Genomic DNA, 20753 nt, shown 5'->3' on the forward strand with positions numbered 1-20753 from the left:
AAGGGGTTCACGTTCACAGAATATTGTCGAAAGTACAGAATTTTTTTTTACTAAACGTCAGCATGTAAAAGATTTTGGCTCAACTGTCCAATTGGCGAACGGTCTTTTGGGCGTAAAGGTGAGCACATCGATGGATGAGCTCTGCGCATTATGATTGTACTTTGTCTTTGACAGATTTCTGTAGCAAAGAAACGGAGCGCGTCTGCAAACTAATATGCCTAATGTTATCATCGCAATGGCGTGGATCAACATTTCTAAATATAAATGTATTCGATTATAAATAGGCCACTCACCTGTGCCAGCATTTCGTATGGGAATATTTTGAGGAGCAGAATATTTCATGTTTCTGAAGACGCAAAAAAACATGGACAACGACAGATGGATGTATACTTTATTCTGACCGATTTTTCAACAATGTAAAAAAAGAAAAAAAAAAGAAGCAAAGAAACTACCTTCCAGAAGTCCAACTGCCTTCCAACTTTTCCGACCGTTAACCAGCACGATGTTTTCGGGCCCGCCTGATCTCAACTACAGCTTCAACGTGAGCGCCGACCGGGATTTTAGTACATCAACGGGCACGGAGATGCTGTCCCCGACAGGGTTCGTCGTGCTGTCCGTTGCCCTGGGCTTCATCATGACTTTTGGCTTCGTAAATAACTTTGTTGTGCTGCTGCTGTTCTGCAAATTCAAGACACTGCGAACTCCCGTGAATATGCTTTTGTTAAACATTAGTATCAGTGACATGCTGGTGTGCGTGTTTGGCACTACACTCAGTTTTGCGTCCAGCATCAAGGGAAGGTGGCTGCTCGGTCGCATTGGCTGCAGTTGGTATGGCTTCGTCAACTCCTGCTTTGGTGAGTAAACAGTTCTATCCACGAGGACCGCACTGCACGGCTAATCGCTTTTTAACTTCTGCCCAGAGCGCTGGTATGGTTATAGGATTTTTATAGTAAAAGCCTTTTGCTTATGCATATTTCCCTTCGTTGTTTATCGTCCTAAAATGTCCTGTCTTCTTAAGGTTCTGTCTTTCATGCAGATGCATAACTTTCCTTACATATTGAGAGAGCTTTGGTTTTGACATGTGATTCGTTTCATATAGGTGTTTGAAGGATTAAGTCATCTCTTATGGATTTTAATGGAGTCGGCTACTTTTCTTGCATTATACCATGCTACCATTTTACCATGCGATCCATTATTAAACATAGCATTTTTTACAAATCATCATATTTCTTTAACTATATCAATTAGGTTCTGCATTCATAATTAATATAATTTATAGTAATATGGACCAAGCGTCCCTACAGAACATTAACTTACCTTACAGTACCAACTAGATATATTGACATATCACTACATGTTGCTTGCAAAATGACAGGTCCCAAGGTTATGGATTGCTGACTATTACTAGATCTGCATATAATGCTCCCTTATAAGAACATTTCCGTATATTATGATCAAGCTTTGTCAGTTGTTATCTACACACATTTCAGCTCTTGCCATTCATCTCCCCCATGCATCTCTAAAAGAACACACACACGCAAACGCACACGCACACACAGCCACACACACACACACACACATACACTCTCACACACACACACACACACACACACACACACACACACACACACTGACGGTGTTCAGGAATTCTTTGTCAATGAGATTCATGAAACTTCCAATCCATCATTTGACGTTGATGTATTGTCTTTGTCTTTTTTTGTCTTAATATTACTTTCACTTTTATTAATGTTATGTTTTCCAATGTTCCCTCATTAGCACTGCTTGTTTTGTTGATACGCTAATTCAGCAACCTATATGATGCTTTCTTAAAATGCATATAATTCAACCAATAAGATTGATTGTTGATTTATATGTATTTTTTGCTTCCATGGCATGGCCACAATACTAACTATCTTTGAAGCATCCTAGCAAAGCAACTGTATTTTACGCATACACATACACACATTGTGTGTGTGTGTGTGTGTGTGTGTGTGTGTGTATGTGTGTGTGTGTGTGTGTGTGTGTGTGTGTGTGTGTGTGTGTGTGTGTGTGTGTGTGTGTGTGTGTGCTTGTGTGGAGTATTGTGCATACATGCGTGCATCTGTGTGAATGCGTGTGCATACCTAAAAGTAAGATGTGCTTATGTGTGCATGCATGCATGTCTGCACTCGGTTTCTGTGCTCATTTTGCAAATGCATGTCTGTGTGCACGTGCTCCCGTGTGGCCGTCAAACAAGTGTGCTGGACGTTAGCAGTGGTTCAGGAGATTCTGTTCTGCATAGCAATGGAGTAAGGTCTCAGACCAGGGCCATGGACACACCTCTGTGGAACAGCGATCTTCATTCCACTGGGCAGGTGGAGATGGCTTGACATTGCCGTTTGAGGAGAACACTGTAGAATAATGACGCTGTCTCCCAGCATTTATCTATTGCTCGCACACGGATGAGAAATAATGCCATAGACGCGTCTCCTCCCCCCCCCTCCCTTCCTTCTGTTCATTTCCCCCTCACAGGGGTCTGTGGCACTGACATGTGTTTCAGTTTCCTCAGATAAAAACAGCCTTTGCTGTTTAGGAGATTCGTCTGCTTTGTTGATGTATTCATGTGCATTGTGTAGTGAACCAGAGTGCAATACGTGCCACGATTTACTGACAGATCACAGCTAGTCAGAAGCTTCCCCGCGCCTCTGAGGCAACATCTTATTGAGCTCCCATCCTCTTCTGGCTATCAGCTCTTTCTGTCACACAAGAACAATTGTTATTCAGCTTTATAATAATGTATGGAATATGGAATACATCGAATATAGGAAGTCTCATGACCAGCCACAGCTTCAGCCAATAAGAAGGACCAAGTCCAAAGAAGAGGTGATTCACCCCAGAGACTGTGCTGTTGCTGACTGAGTGTGATAGTGTTCAGTGTATGGGTTCTCAGACAGATGCCTATTTATGTCTAGAATCTCACATTGCAAACATAGAGTTCATCATGTTCTCCCATAGCCTCATTAAAATGACGGTAATGCTTAAGCTGCACAGATGCCCAATGACGCTTAGAGCGACCCGGATGGCGGAGATTATGCTTTTGTAACAGATCATATATCCCCCATTTAGTGCATGACTTGGAACATGTGATGCGTTGAACCTGTGTTAACTTACATATGACTATTATAACTGAAACCGACAGAGTAGAAACAGGGAGTTTATTTGTGAGCGCTGAAGAACAAGAGAGCACGATAGATTGAGATGTCACATGCATGAGCATATGACATGCTCATGCGTAAGCAACATGCCAGCTGTATATACTTTACAATGACTTTACAATGTACAGTGTCCCCTGATAGAGCAAGGGCTGAACATGGAACGCTTTGGAATGGAATATGTGTCTTGACTCTTGAGGAAGGTACGATCAGATAGGATCGGTGGACTGGGATGGAGAAGAAAATCCATCATGCATATTGTCCATAAGGATATTGTCCATGAGGATAAGGCATTCACAGAGAAACCCGGTCTTGTGACACTGTGTGTGTGTGTGTGAGTGTGTGTGTGTGTGTGTGTGTGTGTGTGTGTGTGTGTGTGTGTGTGTGTGTGTGTGTGTGTGTGTGTGTGTGTGTGTGTGTGTGTAAGTGTGTGTGTGTGTGTGTGTGTGTGTGTGTGAGTGTGTGTGTGTGTGTGTGTGTGTGTGTGTGTGTGTGTGTGTGTGTGTGTGTGTGTGTGTGTGTGTGTGTGTGTGTGTGTGTGTGTGTGTGTGTGTGTGTGTGTGCTTGTTTAATTATCAAGGTGGACAGCTTTCATTTAGGAATATAATGGGTTGGTGGAGAGCAATGAAGTGTTGGATGATTTGTGGACAGCAGTCATCAGACATATTTTAGTGGGTCGGAATTATACTGCTGTCACACAAATCACACCTCACAAGTGTGGATATGTATGAATAAAAAGAGTCTAAATTTTCCCTCTAATGGTAATTCCAGAAAAAAGAACGGATACTTTTTAGTGTGACGTACAATATTGCCAGGTGACATCGACATGCCCTAATTGGAGCCAATCGAAAGTGATTGAAAGAAATTGATATTTTGCTGCACATTCTTTCTAATTTTGTTAAACAAAACGTGCCCGTTCAAAGCTGTTCAGATGTGATTGGCCTCCAGTACTGCTACTTTCAGCATTGGCAAGAAACACTCATCCAAGCAACTCGATACTCAACACTGCACTTCGTTGGGTCCTCAGCTATACAGCCGCAGAGTGTACAGTCGATCGGACTACAGACACATAAAGAGTCCTCGTATTATAAAGAGTGTGGAAGTGTGAATGGTGAATGTCTAGTGTGTGGCCTTTGGATGGAGAGGTTTGTTATAAAAATGCTATAAAAAACGATCTAAAAATGTCCTCATGCTACTAGCTACCTGAAGCTGCATTGGCTGTTGTTGAATGAAGATGCAAGTAGAATGATTAAGCAACATGGTTCAGCCTTCAGGTGGCTGAGTGAAACGGACACAAACCAGGCAGATTGGACAGCAAAAAAGACAACTGTGTACACTGTGTGTGTGTGTGTGTGTGTGTGTGTTTTTGTGTGTGTGTGTGTGTGTGTGTGTGTGCGTGTGCGTGTGCGTGTGTGTGTGTGTGTGTGCTTAACTCATTATTGTAAACACTGCATACAATGGCAGTCTGCAGGCAACCAAATATTTGTGTATATATCATGAATTGAAAACTCAAATGTCTTGGGTTTTTCATAATTAATATCTTTCCATTCTATATTTAAATATTTTCTTTGTTTGTCTACTAATTAGCATCCATCTACACCATTGCCTATTAATGGGGAATGTGTCATATTGCCATTTACTACTAACTATGGGGCAATTCATCTCTTTGTCGCTAAATTATTTAAGTCTTCCTCACCTTCTTTTATGTTTTTATTTTTTTTGCTGTAACCCTTAAATTCCCCATCGGGGTGATTGATTTCCCCTCAGAAACATCAGGTTGAGGTCAAAGAACAGTTTCCCTAAAAAACAACAAGAAGAAGAATCATGTGTCCCATTGTCCGACGTACAGATGACCTCTCTCTAATCAAGTTGGTTTCTTGAGTTCCAACACAGTATCCAACTGCGACCCGCATTGCCATGCCTTCCAATGCATTTATTGTGCCATTCTTTCCTCGGTTGTGGCAGAAAACTATGGAGACTATTGCCATAGGAACAGTAATCCCCCTACATGGCCCATTCCCTGCTCGGAAAATGCATGTAATTGTTTTTTTAGATTTGGAAAATACGATTGATAAACCAGTTCAGGGGTCAAGTGGATCTGCAGACTATATGGTCTTTTAGGTGATGTGATGGAAAAATCGATATGCTGTTCAGTTTGAATCATTTAAGGTTTTTCTTGAGGTTTTGTTATAGCCACCCCAGCTGTAAAATAGAGTTATCTAGTTCCCAATTGTTGTCCTCCTGTGTCCTTGCGTGAACCGGTCACGACAAAGCAGTGACCCCTTTATGTATATATCTGTTTGGTGAGAAAACAGGAATCTCTGGCCTTTGTGTAAATATCTCCCACCTGTGATGTGAGGACAAATTGCCTCACAGAAGAGGAGGACAACTGTGCCCCCCTTCCCTAAGGATCACAGTCTACTGGGGAGGAGGTGAAACTGTGGTAAAAGGCTCTGTGAGACTGTATTCTTGGCTCAATCTGCTAAAGAGGAGACTGCTGTATGCATACATTAAATTGGTCAATTTTCTGCGACTATTGTTTGCTTTATAACGAGAACATAATGAGAAAACTCGTTATTTTTGCCATTCTATTCTTTTTAAGACCAAAAAAAGTCATCCTTGGATATTATTGATTGAAATGTTCACAACATCACAAAATCGTTTTAACTGTGGATAACGTAATGTTTCAATGTGAAAAGAAAAAACCTTTTTATGAAATGTGTGTCATACTCATTGTATTTATTTTCTGTTCAATGTGTATCTAACAAAGGAAGCACCCCGGATAGGTCAACTGAAAGGTGTTCTTAGTATCATATTTTACACACATACCAGCATTTATCACTTAAGACGGTGTGAGGTATTTAGTACCCCTTAAACATATTTTTAATCATTGTTGTTAAAATGGTAGTTAACTTTTCTTGTAAAAGGGCTATATTATGCTTAATTAATAACTTAATAAGTTATTCATATTTATTATGAAACCTAATCTAGTGATCTTATCTGTTATTGACAAATTTGATCAGGGCTTCTGACTGGGAGGTTCATCACCAGGTATGATTTCTCAAAGGTTTCCAACAAAAGTTTTGTTCCAAAACAAAATCAATTTCATAAATGTAAATCATGCCTGAGAACAACACACACACACACACACACACACACACACACACACACACACACACACACACACACACACACACACACACACACACACACACACACACACACCCTTTATATAAGTGTCATGTGAGGCTCAATGTAATTATCGAAGCCTGCAAGTTGTTGCAGATGGCAGAAAATGCAACTCTCAGATACTAACTACTTCCACACACAATTACAACAGGTGACTGATGCACACGTAGTTAACTGAACATAATGAACGGTATCACAGGAGAATAGCCAAAATAATGAGCATAATAATGAATATTTATGCGCATTATTAGGCCTTGTTTTTCCTGTCTTTGCTTATCTCCCTCCCTCCTCTCTCTCTCTCTCTCTCTCTCTCTCTCTCTCTCTCTCTCTCTCTCTCTCTCTCTCTCTCTCTCTCTCTCTCTCCCTCTCTCTCTCTCTCTGTATTTCTCACTCTATTTCCCTATCTCCCTCTTTCACCACCTCTCCCTCCTGCTCTCTCTCTCTCTCTCTCTCTCTCTCTCTCTCTCTCTCTCTCTCTCTCTCTCTCTCTCTCTCTCTCTCTCTCTCTCTCTCTCTCTCTCTCTCTCTCTCTGTATTTCTCACTCTATTTCCCTATCTCCCTCTTTCACCACCTCTCCCTCCTGCTCTCTCTCTCTCTCTCTCTCTCTCTCTCTCTCTCTCTCTCTCTCTCTCTCTCTCTCTCTCTCTCTCTCTCTCTCTCTCTCTCTCTCTCTCCTTCACTCTCTTATTCCATCTCTCCCTCTCTCCCCCCCCCCCCCCCCCCCCTGTCTCCCTCTCTTTCTCGTCCGGATGCCCTCAGGCATCGTGTCGCTGATTTCCTTGGTGATCCTGTCCTACGACCGCTACAGCACGCTCACCGTGTGCAACAACAACCGTTGGCCCGACTACCGCAAGCCCCTGGTGGCGGTGTGCTGTTCCTGGGTCTACTCCCTCATCTGGACGGTGCCCCCCCTGCTCGGCTGGAGCAGCTACGACCTCGAGGGCGCCGGGACCAGCTGCTCCGTGTCCTGGAAGGTCCGGACAGCCCAGTCCCACGCCTACATCATCTGCCTCTTCATCTTCTGCCTGGGCCTGCCTATGCTGCTTATGGTCTACTGCTACGGCCGGCTGCTCTGGGCTGTCAAACAGGTAGGTAGCCTACACAATGTATACTGTGTATATGTATAGACATAGGATTGGTCGCTTTTTAGGTTTCTGAGGTATGGACTCCTTTATAGTTCATTATGCGGCGAGCGATATTTGCATGTAGAATACGTTGCAGTGAACTTTCTTGGGAACTTTCATTCCGCAGACAGGTTCGTGCAGACTTGCAAGTGAGTTTGACGTCAACTCCAGGATAGCTTGAGGCATTAAAAATACAGATTGAAGGGTGACGGGGTGTGAGGTACTATGCAGACCGTCTCATGAACAGAGTCTGGGTTCTGCTTGAGGACCAGGTGGGTGGAAGCCTCCAGCCTGGTGACTGATGCTCTGTGTGTGGGTGCCAATCCGGATGTCCTATTCTCAACACCACAGCTTTAAGGATCTGAACTGGGCTGAAGGTGTGTGGTGGCCTTCATCTAGAGCAGGGGTCACCAACACGGTGCCCGTTGGCACCAGGGCTCCCGCAAGGACCATATGAGGGGAACCGCAGGCCTGTTCTGAGAATAGCACAGCTCATTCTTGAACAACTCTTTCGCAACTTTTTTAAGTCATTGTTGATAATTATTGTGAGAAATCATTAACATGATCAGTGTCTTCACATAGATGAGTATCATTAATCAATATTAATAATATATAACTAAAGGCAAACTGAGCAAATTCATTGGTTATTTCAGAAGAGTGTATCAAACTGGGTGCCCTTCGTATGACTCAGTACCCATGAAGTAGCTCTCAGGTTCAAAAAGGTTGGTGACCCCTGATCTAGAGAGCCAGCCTGGTTTGACAACTGAGCAAGGGTCTTCTGGGGGAACAGAAAGGTTATGGAGAGTTTATAAACCCCTTTGTAGTCCCTGGATATATTCTGTGAAATGTAGCAGGGGGCCAAGCACTGACCTCTACAGCACCCCGGGCTTCCCCTGGGCTGATCTGAACTGGATCACGGTCATAGAGGCAGGAGGACCCGAAGATAAACAGGGTGGAAGGCCACTGTGCAGGATTTGAACTAATGACCTAAAGCAGGAAGAAGGCTAACCCCGGCCGACACACAAACCAATGACTGTAGTCGACTGGACTTTCAGTTACAAGGGTTCAGCAACGACAGAGATTGGAGCTTTCAGTTACATGCGTTCAGAAACAAGAGAGATGGGGGCTTTCAGTTGCGTGGTTTCATTTTGCGAGCGGTGAGAAAGAGGAAGGGACTTCTGATAGAAGGACACCCGTGTCCGTTACATTCGGATATTACCGTGTCAAGTTTTTCATTTGTGTTCGAGAACCAGCTCACTTACCGGTCAAGCGCTTACTTGCAGCGATCAACGACACATTTGGAGACACAAATCTGCAATCTTGTCACATTCAATTTGAAACGAGACTGGCTGGGTCTTCTCTAGTCAGAAGATAATCGTTTGTTAGAAAACGTTAAACAAACGGACAAAAACGGGACGGGAACCTGGTCTCTGAGGTTATGTTCTGCTCAAATGCGTTGAGGACATTGCGCGGGGGGGGGGGGGGGGGAGAATGACAATCCCTCCAAGGTGGCTGCTTCTGTGATTTTATCTGGATGTGGTACAGAGAATTGGCTTCTTATGATTACCTACCAGCCTCACCTTGAAGAAGGTGCTGTAGCTGTAGCCCTTAGCAGTCAGGAAGGGAGTTGATGGTGGTAGTGGGGGGGTGAGGAGGTGATGGTGGAAGTGGAGTCTGTGGGGTGGACGCATATCTGTAGTATTATTCATTTGTAGTACTTGGAAAAAGATTATGATCTGCAAACTCAGTGGAAATAGGTACACTTTGCATGACCTGCACATTATTGCAAACACACACACACACACACACACACACACACACACACACACACACACACACACACACACACACACACACACACACACACACACACACACACACACACACACTACACATACACACATACATACACTCACACGTACTGGGCCATACCACCTAGGTCCTGTGCTGAATGGGTATATTCTTCTGTTTTGGTAATGGACCCCTGGCAGCAATAAGCTGCCTTTACTAAATGTCCTTCACACATGATTAGCTCTGTGTTGGTTTCACTGCTCCCGTTGGTTTCCCAGACGTGGGTCCACAGTGCTGATGCTCTGCACACAAACCAAAACCTTTGTGTGCAGAAGAAAAACAAGTCTATGACTCAGACAAAGCTCTGTTAGAGCTGCCTGTTTAAATAACATTGCAACCGTTAAAGAGCCCATGCCATTAAAATCACATTTTTCCTATTGTTTGTTAAATAACATAGGTCTGAATAAGTTTGTGAGCTGTGGTAAGTTTGAAATCTATGCAGTTTGTCTGCTGAATGCAATAGGCAATGAAAGGAAAAAGGCAGAAGAAATGAGCCGATCTGGATAAGGTGACACTGTGACGTAGCGTTGTCAAATTATTATTCATGGCCCTGCCCACTTGGTTGGTTCGTAACCACCCACAAGAATTCTGAAGGAGTCGTGATTGAGCTAGTGCTAAATGCTAATACGTGTACGGTAGTTGCTTAGTTCGTAGTAACAGGCTAGTTACAGAATTTTGAATGCAATGGCAGAACGACATCGAACTACATGAACTGCGACATGCTGCCTGCCGCAGGTTGCCGCGAGGCACCACCGCCGCGAAGCACCACCGCCCGGCAGCGGGCAGCCGGGCGGTGGTGCCTCGCGCCGGCAGCAGGCAGCAGGCAGCGCAGGGTTCTGTCTACTACAGATTGATGTGGAAGTGGAAGAACCAGAGAAGTCGGAGAACCCGACGAAGTCCTTTGTGATTCATTATATCGTCTGGACGTGCACACAGCTTTTGGCCGTGATAATATGTATTATTTGATATAGATATCTATGTATTATATGATATTATTTAGATTTAGAGCTCCAGGACTGTAACGCAAGTGTTGTACACTTCCTTGTTATTTGGATAACCGTTCTGCTGTTGGTGTGATGGCGCATAACACGTCGGACTCTCATCTATGGTATTTCTACAACTAGACCCGTAGTGGGGGTTATCTCAGCCATGGTTGAGAATGAATTGGGGGAAAGGAACTTTGGCTTTGACTCCCTGAAGTCATGAACCACGACATGGAGGAGAAAGGGATTGTTGACCGCGGTCGTCTCCCGCCGGAGCCTCGCTGCCGATGGACCACCGCCTCGGCTTCAGGATGCGGTGATTAGCGCTGACCGCTGCCGAGGCGGTGATTAGCGCTGACCGCTGCCGAGGCGGCGGGAAGCAGGGCTCAAGCGGGATACATTCGCGGCCAACAATCCCTTTCTCCTCCATGTCGTGGTTCATGTAGCCTACTTCAGGGAGTCAAAGCCAAAGTTCCTTTCCCCCAATTCATTCTCAACCATGGCTGAGATAACCCCCACTACGAGTCTCGTTGTAGAAATACCAGAGACGAGAGTCCTACGTGTTATGCGCCATCACACCAACAACAGCAGAACGGTTATCCAAATAACAAGGAAGTGTACAACACTTGCGTTACAGTCCTGGAGCTCTGCTCTATATCTAAATAATATCATATAATGCATAGATATCTATATCAAATAATACATATTATCACGGCCAAAAGCTGTGTGCGCGTCCAGACGATATAATGAATCACAAAGGACTTCGTCGGGTTCTCCGACGTCTCTGGTTCTTCCACTTCCACATCAATCTGAAGTAGACGCGGTCGTTTGAGATTCATAATAACCTATCGTCTGGAGGCTCACACAGCTTTTGGCCGTGATAATATATATTATATATTATATGATATAGATATCTATGTATAATATGGGTTTCTAAGAGCCATTGCGATACATCCACCGTAAACAGAGCGCATGGTACTGTCAGTTGCTACAAGCTGCTCAGGGCCACACCCCCACCCCCCTCCTTGACCTGCCTTGACACGCCCACCGCATACAGAGCGCATGGTAGTGGCTACAAGCTGCTCAGGGCCACACCCCCACCCCCCTCCTTGACCTGCCTTGACACGCCCACCGAAACAGCGCGTTTGGGGGAAGCTCAATGTGCGACTGTTTCGGAGTGACTGTAACTCTGCACCACGGCTGAATTTCGGGGACGTCTTTGAATACTGTGTTTGTGGCCCACTAATACCTATATTAAAGCATCATAAAATAGAATGGCATGGGATCTTTAAGCAATGGGGAGACTATGGAAAGGCTGTCGCTCACGATTAGTTGGATGAGGCTCTAGTAAATAGAAAGATCCCCTAGCATACAAGTATTTGCAACCAATACATGTCAATATGAGAGCTGGTCTTGTATGGAGGGTTGAAAATAAATCATTCTCTCCCATCACTCGTTTTTGATATCAGGAAATAGAGGGACAACTCTAAGGAGTAGTACTTCCTCACCAACAGATGTGCCCATGTTATCTTTTTGGGTTCAGAAAGTTCCAGTCCAATATGACTCAAATGTACAATCAGAGCATCTTTGCCCTAACATTTAGAAGTAGGTGAGGCAAGTGAATTCACCTCGTCTCCTCTGTGACTAACACGCTTTGGGGCATCCCAATGGCCTATTCATTTAACATTTTAAGAAATTAGATCATCATCACCTCCCTGTCACAGCCTAACTGATAATTCATTAGTTAAGAGGCAGAGAGAAAGTGTTTGGGGGTTAAGGTTCTAGTGTTTAGTGCTTTACCCTTTTAATAACTTAATGGCTCGTGCTACAAGTGAAATCTTGGAGCTATTTTCGGTAAGTAGAGTGGGCGATATCGTCTGCCAGATGGCAACGGTTCAAATCACTAGGCAAGGGGTGCCCCTGGTCACCCACAATGTTGCTTACCGAATCCTGTTCTGCCTCTATAGATGCCTTCCATACTTTGTAACGTAACTACAGTCACCTGGCCATGTTTCTGTGCTTGAGTTGCACTTCCAAACCAACACATGATACAGATCTGTTGGTCTAGACTCTTAATGAATAATTCCAAATGTGTCTGAATCTCAAAGTGGTGTGTATGTGTGTGTGTGTGTGTGTGTGTGTGTTTTGTGTATGTTGTCGTCACGCAGGTGGGCAAGCACCGCAGGACGGCGGCACGCCGGAGAGAGTACCGCATCCTGTTCATGGTGCTGACCACGGTGGTGTGCTACCTGGTGTGCTGGATGCCCTACGGCGTGGTGGCCATGATGGCCACCTTCGGCCCGGACAACATCATCAGCCCGGTGGCCAGTGTGGTTCCCTCGCTGCTGGCCAAGAGCAGCACGGTGATCAACCCCCTCATTTACATCCTGATGAACAAACAGGTGGGCCGCAAGCTCAGCGCGCGTGTGTGTCGATGTGAGAGTAATGAATGAGGTTAGCCAGGAGGAAATGTTTTGCGGTTCATAAAACGTCCTGTGTTTTTGTGCGTGTCTGAGTGTAATGAATGAGATTAGCTGTGAATTATAAAATGGGGTATACCCCCGTGTGTGTGTGTGTGTGTGTGTGTGTGTGTGTGTGTGTGTGTGTGTGTGTGTGTGTGTGTGTGTGTGTGTGTGTGTGGACAAGAGAGATAAGCCAAGACAGACTGTTGTACATTTACAACATCTTTATTTGAATGGTAAAAAACAAACAAAAGAAAAGCTGATCATCATTTAAACAGTCGGTTATTTAAATATTCATTCAAGTTTAAGAAAGGGGGCTTCAGTGACGGGTCGTGGTGGCTTTCTTTTTTTCAAAGGCCGAAGAGAGTTTGAGACCAGCATTGTGTCCGGGTGCTTCTTGTCCTCTCCTCCTCCTGTAACAGTTAGCGGGGCGGGGAAGGGTTGGAACCAGCAGCACCGGCCACAGAACGTGACATGGAGACGTCATGGAGGCCCATTGAAAAGAGAGAGAGCAATACTGATCCACAATCTTCCGAGCCCAAAAGGGCCTTGTTGGCAGGTTTAGGCACGGTGTACCTCGTTCAATAGCAAGAGGGAGATCCACATCTCACAGAGCTTTCTATTTCATGTATTTCTTTTTTTAGGGTAAATCAATTCAAAATCGAATCCGGCCGCAACAAGAAGCTCCAGCTCCTTAAGGAGTGCCCCCTTGCCTGCCATCAACGCACAGTAGCGCATCATTAAAGATTTTACATTTGGCACCATTTGGTCAAACGCATCGTATCTGCTATAGGGCACAGCATGTCTTTGAGTGCTTCCAGGGCAAAGGTAATAGCTGCAAAGGCGACCAACCTATCCACACACACATGCACTGGTAATGGCAAAACCCCTGGAAAAAAAGGATAATAATAAATCACCCACACACACCGTATAAGACTTTCAGTCCACACTCAGATTTACATGCTCTGTGCATCGGAACGTTTAAAAACAAAGATTAGAATAAAAAAAACGAAATGGATTTATGTACATTATATTTAAAATGTTATCCGTTACCCTTTTGTTCAATAAAATCAACAAATTCACAGATTTTCTTTGCACGACCAATAAGGAAAAGCTGGGGCAAAAATGGAAAAAAAGTCAACCGACTCCATATCATATTGCATTACCACAAGCTTAATGAAATAATTATTTTACACAAACACAAGCCAGAGATTTGTCATCTAAAACAATTTCAATATCTGGCCAGCTCCTTTCAACAGGTGCCTCCTGCGGAGATGGATTAAAGCATAGTCGTATTAAAACCAGTTGACACAGAACAATGCTAGGCACCATGATTGCCAACAAACAAAGACAAATCTTTTTTTTTATTCTTTTTTTTTTACAAAAGCTTAACTATTCCAGGCGGACCCGAACAAGAGTTAAAAAACAAAAACAAGGACGTACTTTTGAGCACATTTGGATCTACCACACACACCATTATGGCACACAGTGACTCCTCTTTAGAAGAGAATGCACTTCACCAAAATTCAATCGAGGAATACGGGTGATATTTCCCGCCCACAGATGAACACCATTCCCGTGACATTTACAAACACTTTAGGCTGGGCCGCTGCTCCGCCAATATATCTGTGCTAGCTTAAAGGCGCTCCGACCGCTCTCGCTGCGTACGCGCGGCAAGACCCTGACCCGGTGACCCCGGCTGCTGTGGATATCTGTGCCATGAGTTCCACAGGTTCGCCATCTAGCTAGGGCGGGGCTTACGCGGATCACAGAACAACGAACAAATCAATATTGACGTGGAGGGGGGATTCAGGACATATGAGTAGGCTGTACGTACTCGGCGGAAAGGGACGGAGGCCGTGCCGTCGCGCACGACACACGAGAGCTAAACGCGTTCAGTGAGTCGCGTGTTGACGCCGACACGATTTCAGCAGCGCTCTCACCAAGCAGATATGACAATTATGTAGGGTTTATAGTTACATTCAACGGGAAGAAGACCGTCTGGCCTTCTAATGCGGGCTGATATGCGCCGTATTGTGTGGCACAGTGCACAGCGCTGGCTTCGACAGGAGCACTAAGAATGGGTGGATACTGCATGTTTCTCCAGGGTTGTGTTCTGTAGACAACCAGGCACTGGGTTCTCAGACTGCCTCTCCGACAAACCCGTTTGGGATCGATTCAGATGTCGACCTTCAAGTGCTAGGAGGGACAACCCCGTTGCCAGTTGGCGTGCGTGTGCCTGGGTGTGTCGTCATGTCATGCAAATTAAAACATGGCCGTGCCTTAAAACACAGGCACAGCCATGTGTTTTCAATTCTGATTGATGAGAACAATACCAAGAAGAAAACCCTGATATTTGACTCCCAAAAAAATTGAAACCGCTTTCTGACTTGACAGGATATTTTGAAGAAAGCTCAAAATACAAATATTAATGTTGTGTGTAAAATGTACATCCAGCCTGTTAAACAATAATACTGATGACCTATACACTCATGTATGTCTGATGTACAGCTTCTAAATGAAGCTGAGCTGAGCGTGCGCACAGGTGTGCGCGTGTGTGTCAGAGAGAATGACATTCAGTGCAGACCACCGCAGTCGTAAATGTCCACAACTCTGTAGACTAATATAAAAAAAAGTAATCACCGACATTACAGTGATATTTTTTTCTTTCTCCCTCCGATAGACCAAGTGAGGGACCACCCAAAAGATGTGTCGACCGACACAGAGTTCACAATACTCAAATTACACCCAGATACCGACGACCTAAAAACATGGACCTATTGCTACCCGCGTCAGCTCCCCTGCTAACATGGCTCAGCTGAAGCAGGAAGTCCGTTTGGAACAGTGGTGCAACCGCCTGTCGCTTCAAACACAAAAAAACACCTGACACGCCAGGTTAAGGAGACGGAGATGACGTCTTCTCCCAATGCCCCAAAGTTGATCCCACCTTTACGGGGTTATGGCTTAGTGTTCATCATGGGTCTGATCTTCTGTATATATATTTCCTTGTGTTGTAGCCCCCCCAACCCTCCATCACCGACAAACCCCTTATCTCCTGTGGCATTATTGCACTCCTCCCCCTTGTCAGCCAAAGGGGTGGGGGGGGGGGGATGTGTGTGTGTGTTTGTGTGTGTGCGCGTGTGCATGTGTGTATGTGTGTGTGTGTGTGGGCGTTTGTAGCACATTATTGTGGTATTGGTCGTCCTCGGACGCGGATGCGGAAGGGTTCAGCCTTCACAGTGGACGGAGCCAAGGCCCGGGAGCGTGACCCGGCCTTTCTGCTTGAGGTCGGCCTCGGGCCCCGTGTTGATGCGCTGGATCAGGCTCTTCTCGAACAGCAGTGGGTGGTAGGCGCCCAGCGTGCACGCCGCGTCGTAGTAGTGCTCGTGGTAGTGGCACAGGTCCGTCTGCCGCAAAGACGGGATGTACTCGTACACGTGGACCTGCTCGCACAACGCCATCATCAGGAGGGTTCCTGCAATTGTGGAAAAAACACGCGTAGGCAAAAGGTTATACAGATATTTAGGGGTTTGTGGGATTTGTCGCCCCACTTCAGACGAACCCCACACGTTTGAGTTTTGTTCATGTGGAGCCCTGGATGATTTGTGTGTGCGTGTCTGTGTCCGTGACGTGTTTGACTGCATCGACTGGTGGAATGACGGATGCATTGTAGCATGCGGTTTACACACGAAAACATGCTTCATCTTCATGCCCGAGCGGTCTCTCTGTAGCACCAGTGGCACAACATGTGGAGTTCACAGCAGCAGGGAGATTGTCTCAGTTGTTAATTTCTGCAGAAAAGCAGGGAGTAGTCAAGATAAAAACTCCCACGACTTGGCTTCAAGCAGCAATGAGCAGAATGTCAATCACACAACGTAAAAAAAAAAAAAAAACTATTTTTTTCAGTACGTCACAAACAATAACAGATTGTGAGTTTTTGGAGACAACCCTGGCAGTGTCTTGGGAAGATCGCCGTTACTATGACGACGGTTCAAGCCTGATAACTCACATGAACTCCACATGTCCCCCCCGCTCAACTCTCGACGTCGTCTCCTGTGGCCCCCGGGCTGGGCCAAAACCTGCCTCTTGTAGCTCAACGTACATCGCTGTGTTTAATCATTCAGCAGCACGCCTTCTGTCTCATGCCAGTTACGTCTCTGAAGCCGTCCGTTCACATTTTGCTGTCAAACCTTCCCAAGACCGAACAACTAACCTTGAGGTTGCTTCACCCCCCCCCCCCCCCCAACCCCTCCAGCCCCCCTCCCATCAACTCCCAGTGTGTGTCTTTAAAATACAGCAGGAGTGTGGGGTCGCGCAGGGTTAATGGACAGCTGTCACGGTTTCTCTGTCCAACATGTGCACTGGCCTTTGAGGATACAAGCAGAGATCAAAAACGACCCTGAGCACACAGAGGCCAGGTCCATTAAGTGGACTATTTCCTACTCTGAACTGCGCTTCCTGCGGCTGAAGACTCTGCAAAGCCCTTGGGGAGGGAAGAGTTTTCTGCCTGAGGGACTTCAAAGAGATCCAAATGATTTAGCTCTCCACTGGAGAGTGATTGCAAAGGGTAATTTCAAGTTTCAACTCCCAGTCAGGCGCAACGTTCTTCTTCAAACTCTGTGGGATGGCCGTCGTCGGGTCACTAGGGTGGTCTCGCATATCGACGTCAAGCGTCGTACATTATACATGTGAAGTCATTTCGCTTCTTTCTTTTTATCACCCCCCCCGCCACAGTTCTACCGGTGCTTCCTGATCTTGTTCCACTGCAAAGGCCGGGCAGGGGCCCAGAGAGGGGGGTCCTCCCTGCCGTCCAGGACCACCATCATCCAGCTCAACCGCCGGGTGTACAGCAACACCGTGGCCTGCACCGACCAGTCCACCTCGAGGAACCTCAAGGTGTGCACCAGCCTGCCCACCACGGAACGCTTCAGCCCGTCGGTGATCACCTCATGACCTGTGGGTCGCCCTCCGAGAACCTCGGAGGGCGAGGCTCTTTACCCCGGAAGGGTGAAAGGCTGTGGCACGCAGGATCGACGCGCGGTGTGTTGAGCACCGGGCCTGAGGTGGTGCAGTGGGTGAAGGGATAGCAGTGTTCTGAGGTTTGATCTGTGGAGCTATGTTTTTGTTTATCGTGCTATGTGTTGCTTCAACACTTAACAACGCTGTTACGTTTGGGTATGAGATTAGAGGTGTAATGTACAGTAGGAAATGTACATATTTAAGGTATAACGTACCATAAATAACATCTTCTGAAGAAAAGGAGCGGTTGGTCAAGCCAACAATTTTACGGGAGCATGCTAACATGCTAATGCTAGCAAGGCTTATTGGCAAATATGCTAGGTTCTTAGTCCCTTGGTCACTGCGCGGCAGACCTCCGCATTGAACATTCAGGATGTGCCTGCTCATAACTTATATATATTGATCATGTTGTGTGTCCAAATAAGTCTACACTGCAATTCCTTGGGCACCAAGCGACACACACGCCAAATGGGAAGTAGATCAGATAAACAGAGATATGCGATGGACAAACATACACACACACACACACACACACACACACACACACACACACACACACACACACACCGGGGGGGTGGGGGGGGTTTGGTTTCACGCCCAATGTGGTCAAATGTGACAACTCCCAGATGTACAAACGTACAAATTGCTTAGGTGCTCACTGGCTACTTCACTATGCTTGCCGACGTTGCGTGTATGTAGTGTGTATTGTTGGCCATGTTTACTCTGGCCATGTTATGGTCTACCGGTGAAAAATGAAACTTTGGAAATTGTGCAAAGTGTACAAGTAAACCTATTGTATTATTGTATATGTATGTGCATGGTGCCTGAAATATTCTCATCTGTCAATATGTTTGCAGTATTGTTAATAATGTTATTTATGTGAAATTGTGAGTGTATTCATTTCACTGTAGGATAACTGCAATGCCCAGTCGGGGACTATATTTCATTTATGTTAATGAACCTAATGATTAACCTAAGTTGAATTGAGCTGAATCATGAGAAAGAAAATAAATATATTTTTGGGAATCTGAATTTCCGGAGGATGCATTGTTGTAGCGTGTGTAGTATCATTACGCCCACACACTTACACACATGCAGTGCAACAAAATGTAGTGGACCAACATGACCTCTCGGTGTGTGAATTCTACGGGATTCGGGCTGTGGTAGTTTAGGTTCTACCACTAATTACAGTGCCCCCTATAGTCAAACGTGACAACTCCCAAATGTATGCGTGAGGAGTGGTTGAATTTAGAGTTTTTTCCCCATTCCCTTTCCATAATAAATAATAATAAGTATACAATGTTAACACTTAAAAAAAAGACGCACACTGCACAGATATATGCCCGGTATTTATTGCCATTGTTTCGGTGTTTATCCCTCAACAACTGTAGGAGGAGATAGCTACATAAAAAAGGCGTAAGAATTATACAATTAAAGCATAAAAGACACTTAAAAACAATAGTCTGGCTTGCTTTGCAACCACACTCAATACTTAGATATAGGTGCCAAGGTAGGAAGGGTTTGGGCTAGTGCAGGTTTGGGCCAGGATATAGGAAGCATATCTCATTAATATGACAGAAATAAGCACCCCCTCCCCACGGAAGATAAAAAGCTGCTGTGTGAGCAAGGGTAAAATTGAACCTCCCAAATGTCCATTCACACATTCATAATGCACATTCATAATGCAGTGCACATTTGCTTAGCTCGCGATATACACTTGCTACTTTTGGCTTGCCGAGGTAGTATGTATGTAGTGTGTATGGCCGGCCCTATTTTCTCTCCTTCTCAGAAGATACTAGTCTGCTGTTGAAAAATGAACATTTGAAGAATGTACAAGTGATACTGTATTGATGTATATTTATATATGTGTATGGTGAAATATTCTCATCTGTCCATATGTTTACCATATTGTTAATTGTCTTATTTATGTTACATTGTGAATGTATTAATTCATATGTATGTTAATTGCAATGCCCAGTGGGGACTATGTTTCATTTATGTTAATGAACCTACTGGTTATCTTAAGTTTAGTGCTCAATCGAAGCTCAATCGAAGAAACTAAGTAAATATATTTTTGGGAATATGTATTTCCTGAGGCTGTAGTGTTGTAGCATATGTAGAGCTGGAAATGCAGTGGACCAACATGACCGCTGAAAACTACTTTTCATAATTGACTCGACTTTTCATAAAAGGGTTCCGCACCTTTCAGTTATGGAAATGAGCAAAACAAATGAAAGCGAAGGCTTCAGCATGTCCTCATATTGCTGGTTGGTGTGTGCATGTGTGTGCTTGCTTGTGTACGTGTGTGCACATACACATGTCTCCCCTTCTTCTCAAGTGACTGTTGATCACCGACGCTTGATGCGCCGCAATGCTGCCGTCACGCTGGACGGAACATGGGTGGCCCCCCATTCATCCACCCCGTCCCTGCCGGTCGCAGCGCAGCCCCCATCGATGCCCTCCTTCTCTTGGAACGTGTCAATAGCCTGCAGACTAATCTAGTCGCCTGGGAACCCACTTGAGCCCTGGGGATGAGGAATCCAATCAACCCCCCCCCCCACTACTACGCACTGACGGGTGTATGGACTGACGTATGCTTGGAAGTACCACCACCCCCACCCTCGATCCTAGCACGGGCATAACCCAGGGCTGTTAAGTTATTTATACAAAGTGTGCAAGCTATAAGTATATGTCATAGCTTGCAGGCAAAGGTTATTTTACATTGAACGTGATTGTTCATAGTGTGGGTTTCGCATGTCAAGAATACGATTACAAGTCATGGTCCTTAATGGGACTGTACACATATGGCGCGATTTCCGTTTGGATATTCATTAGAATCGCACCAAGGTCGATTTTTCCCGACTTATTCGCCTACAAATATATCTGTTCCACAGATCACACGATGCGTCTCCATCCTGGTCACCATGGAAATG

The 20753-nt window shown here is 45.2% G+C and overlaps 2 protein-coding genes across 2 annotated transcripts in view; one reads left to right on the top strand and one right to left on the bottom strand.

The window, feature by feature from the left end:
- Positions 1-502: 502 nt before the first annotated feature.
- LOC115533217 (vertebrate ancient opsin-like) lies at positions 503-19110 on the top strand. Its single transcript, XM_030343580.1, has 4 exons — positions 503-854; positions 7141-7469; positions 12508-12741; positions 17536-19110. Exons 1-4 carry the CDS (start codon positions 503-505, stop codon positions 17752-17754), a joined length of 1134 nt encoding a protein of 377 aa, XP_030199440.1. The 3' UTR covers positions 17755-19110.
- Positions 13008-20753, bottom strand: part of LOC115533216 (beta-galactoside alpha-2,6-sialyltransferase 2) — a 41219-nt gene continuing 33473 nt past the window's right edge. Inside the window, exon 7 of the mRNA XM_030343579.1 lies at positions 13008-16276. Within this exon, the coding sequence (XP_030199439.1) occupies positions 16029-16276 (248 nt within the window). The 3' untranslated portion in view covers positions 13008-16028. The remainder of the gene's footprint in view (positions 16277-20753) is intronic.

The sequence above is a fragment of the Gadus morhua genome, chromosome 20 (assembly GCF_902167405.1).
Source record: "Gadus morhua chromosome 20, gadMor3.0, whole genome shotgun sequence".
In the NCBI taxonomy this organism is placed as follows: domain Eukaryota; kingdom Metazoa; phylum Chordata; class Actinopteri; order Gadiformes; family Gadidae; genus Gadus; species Gadus morhua.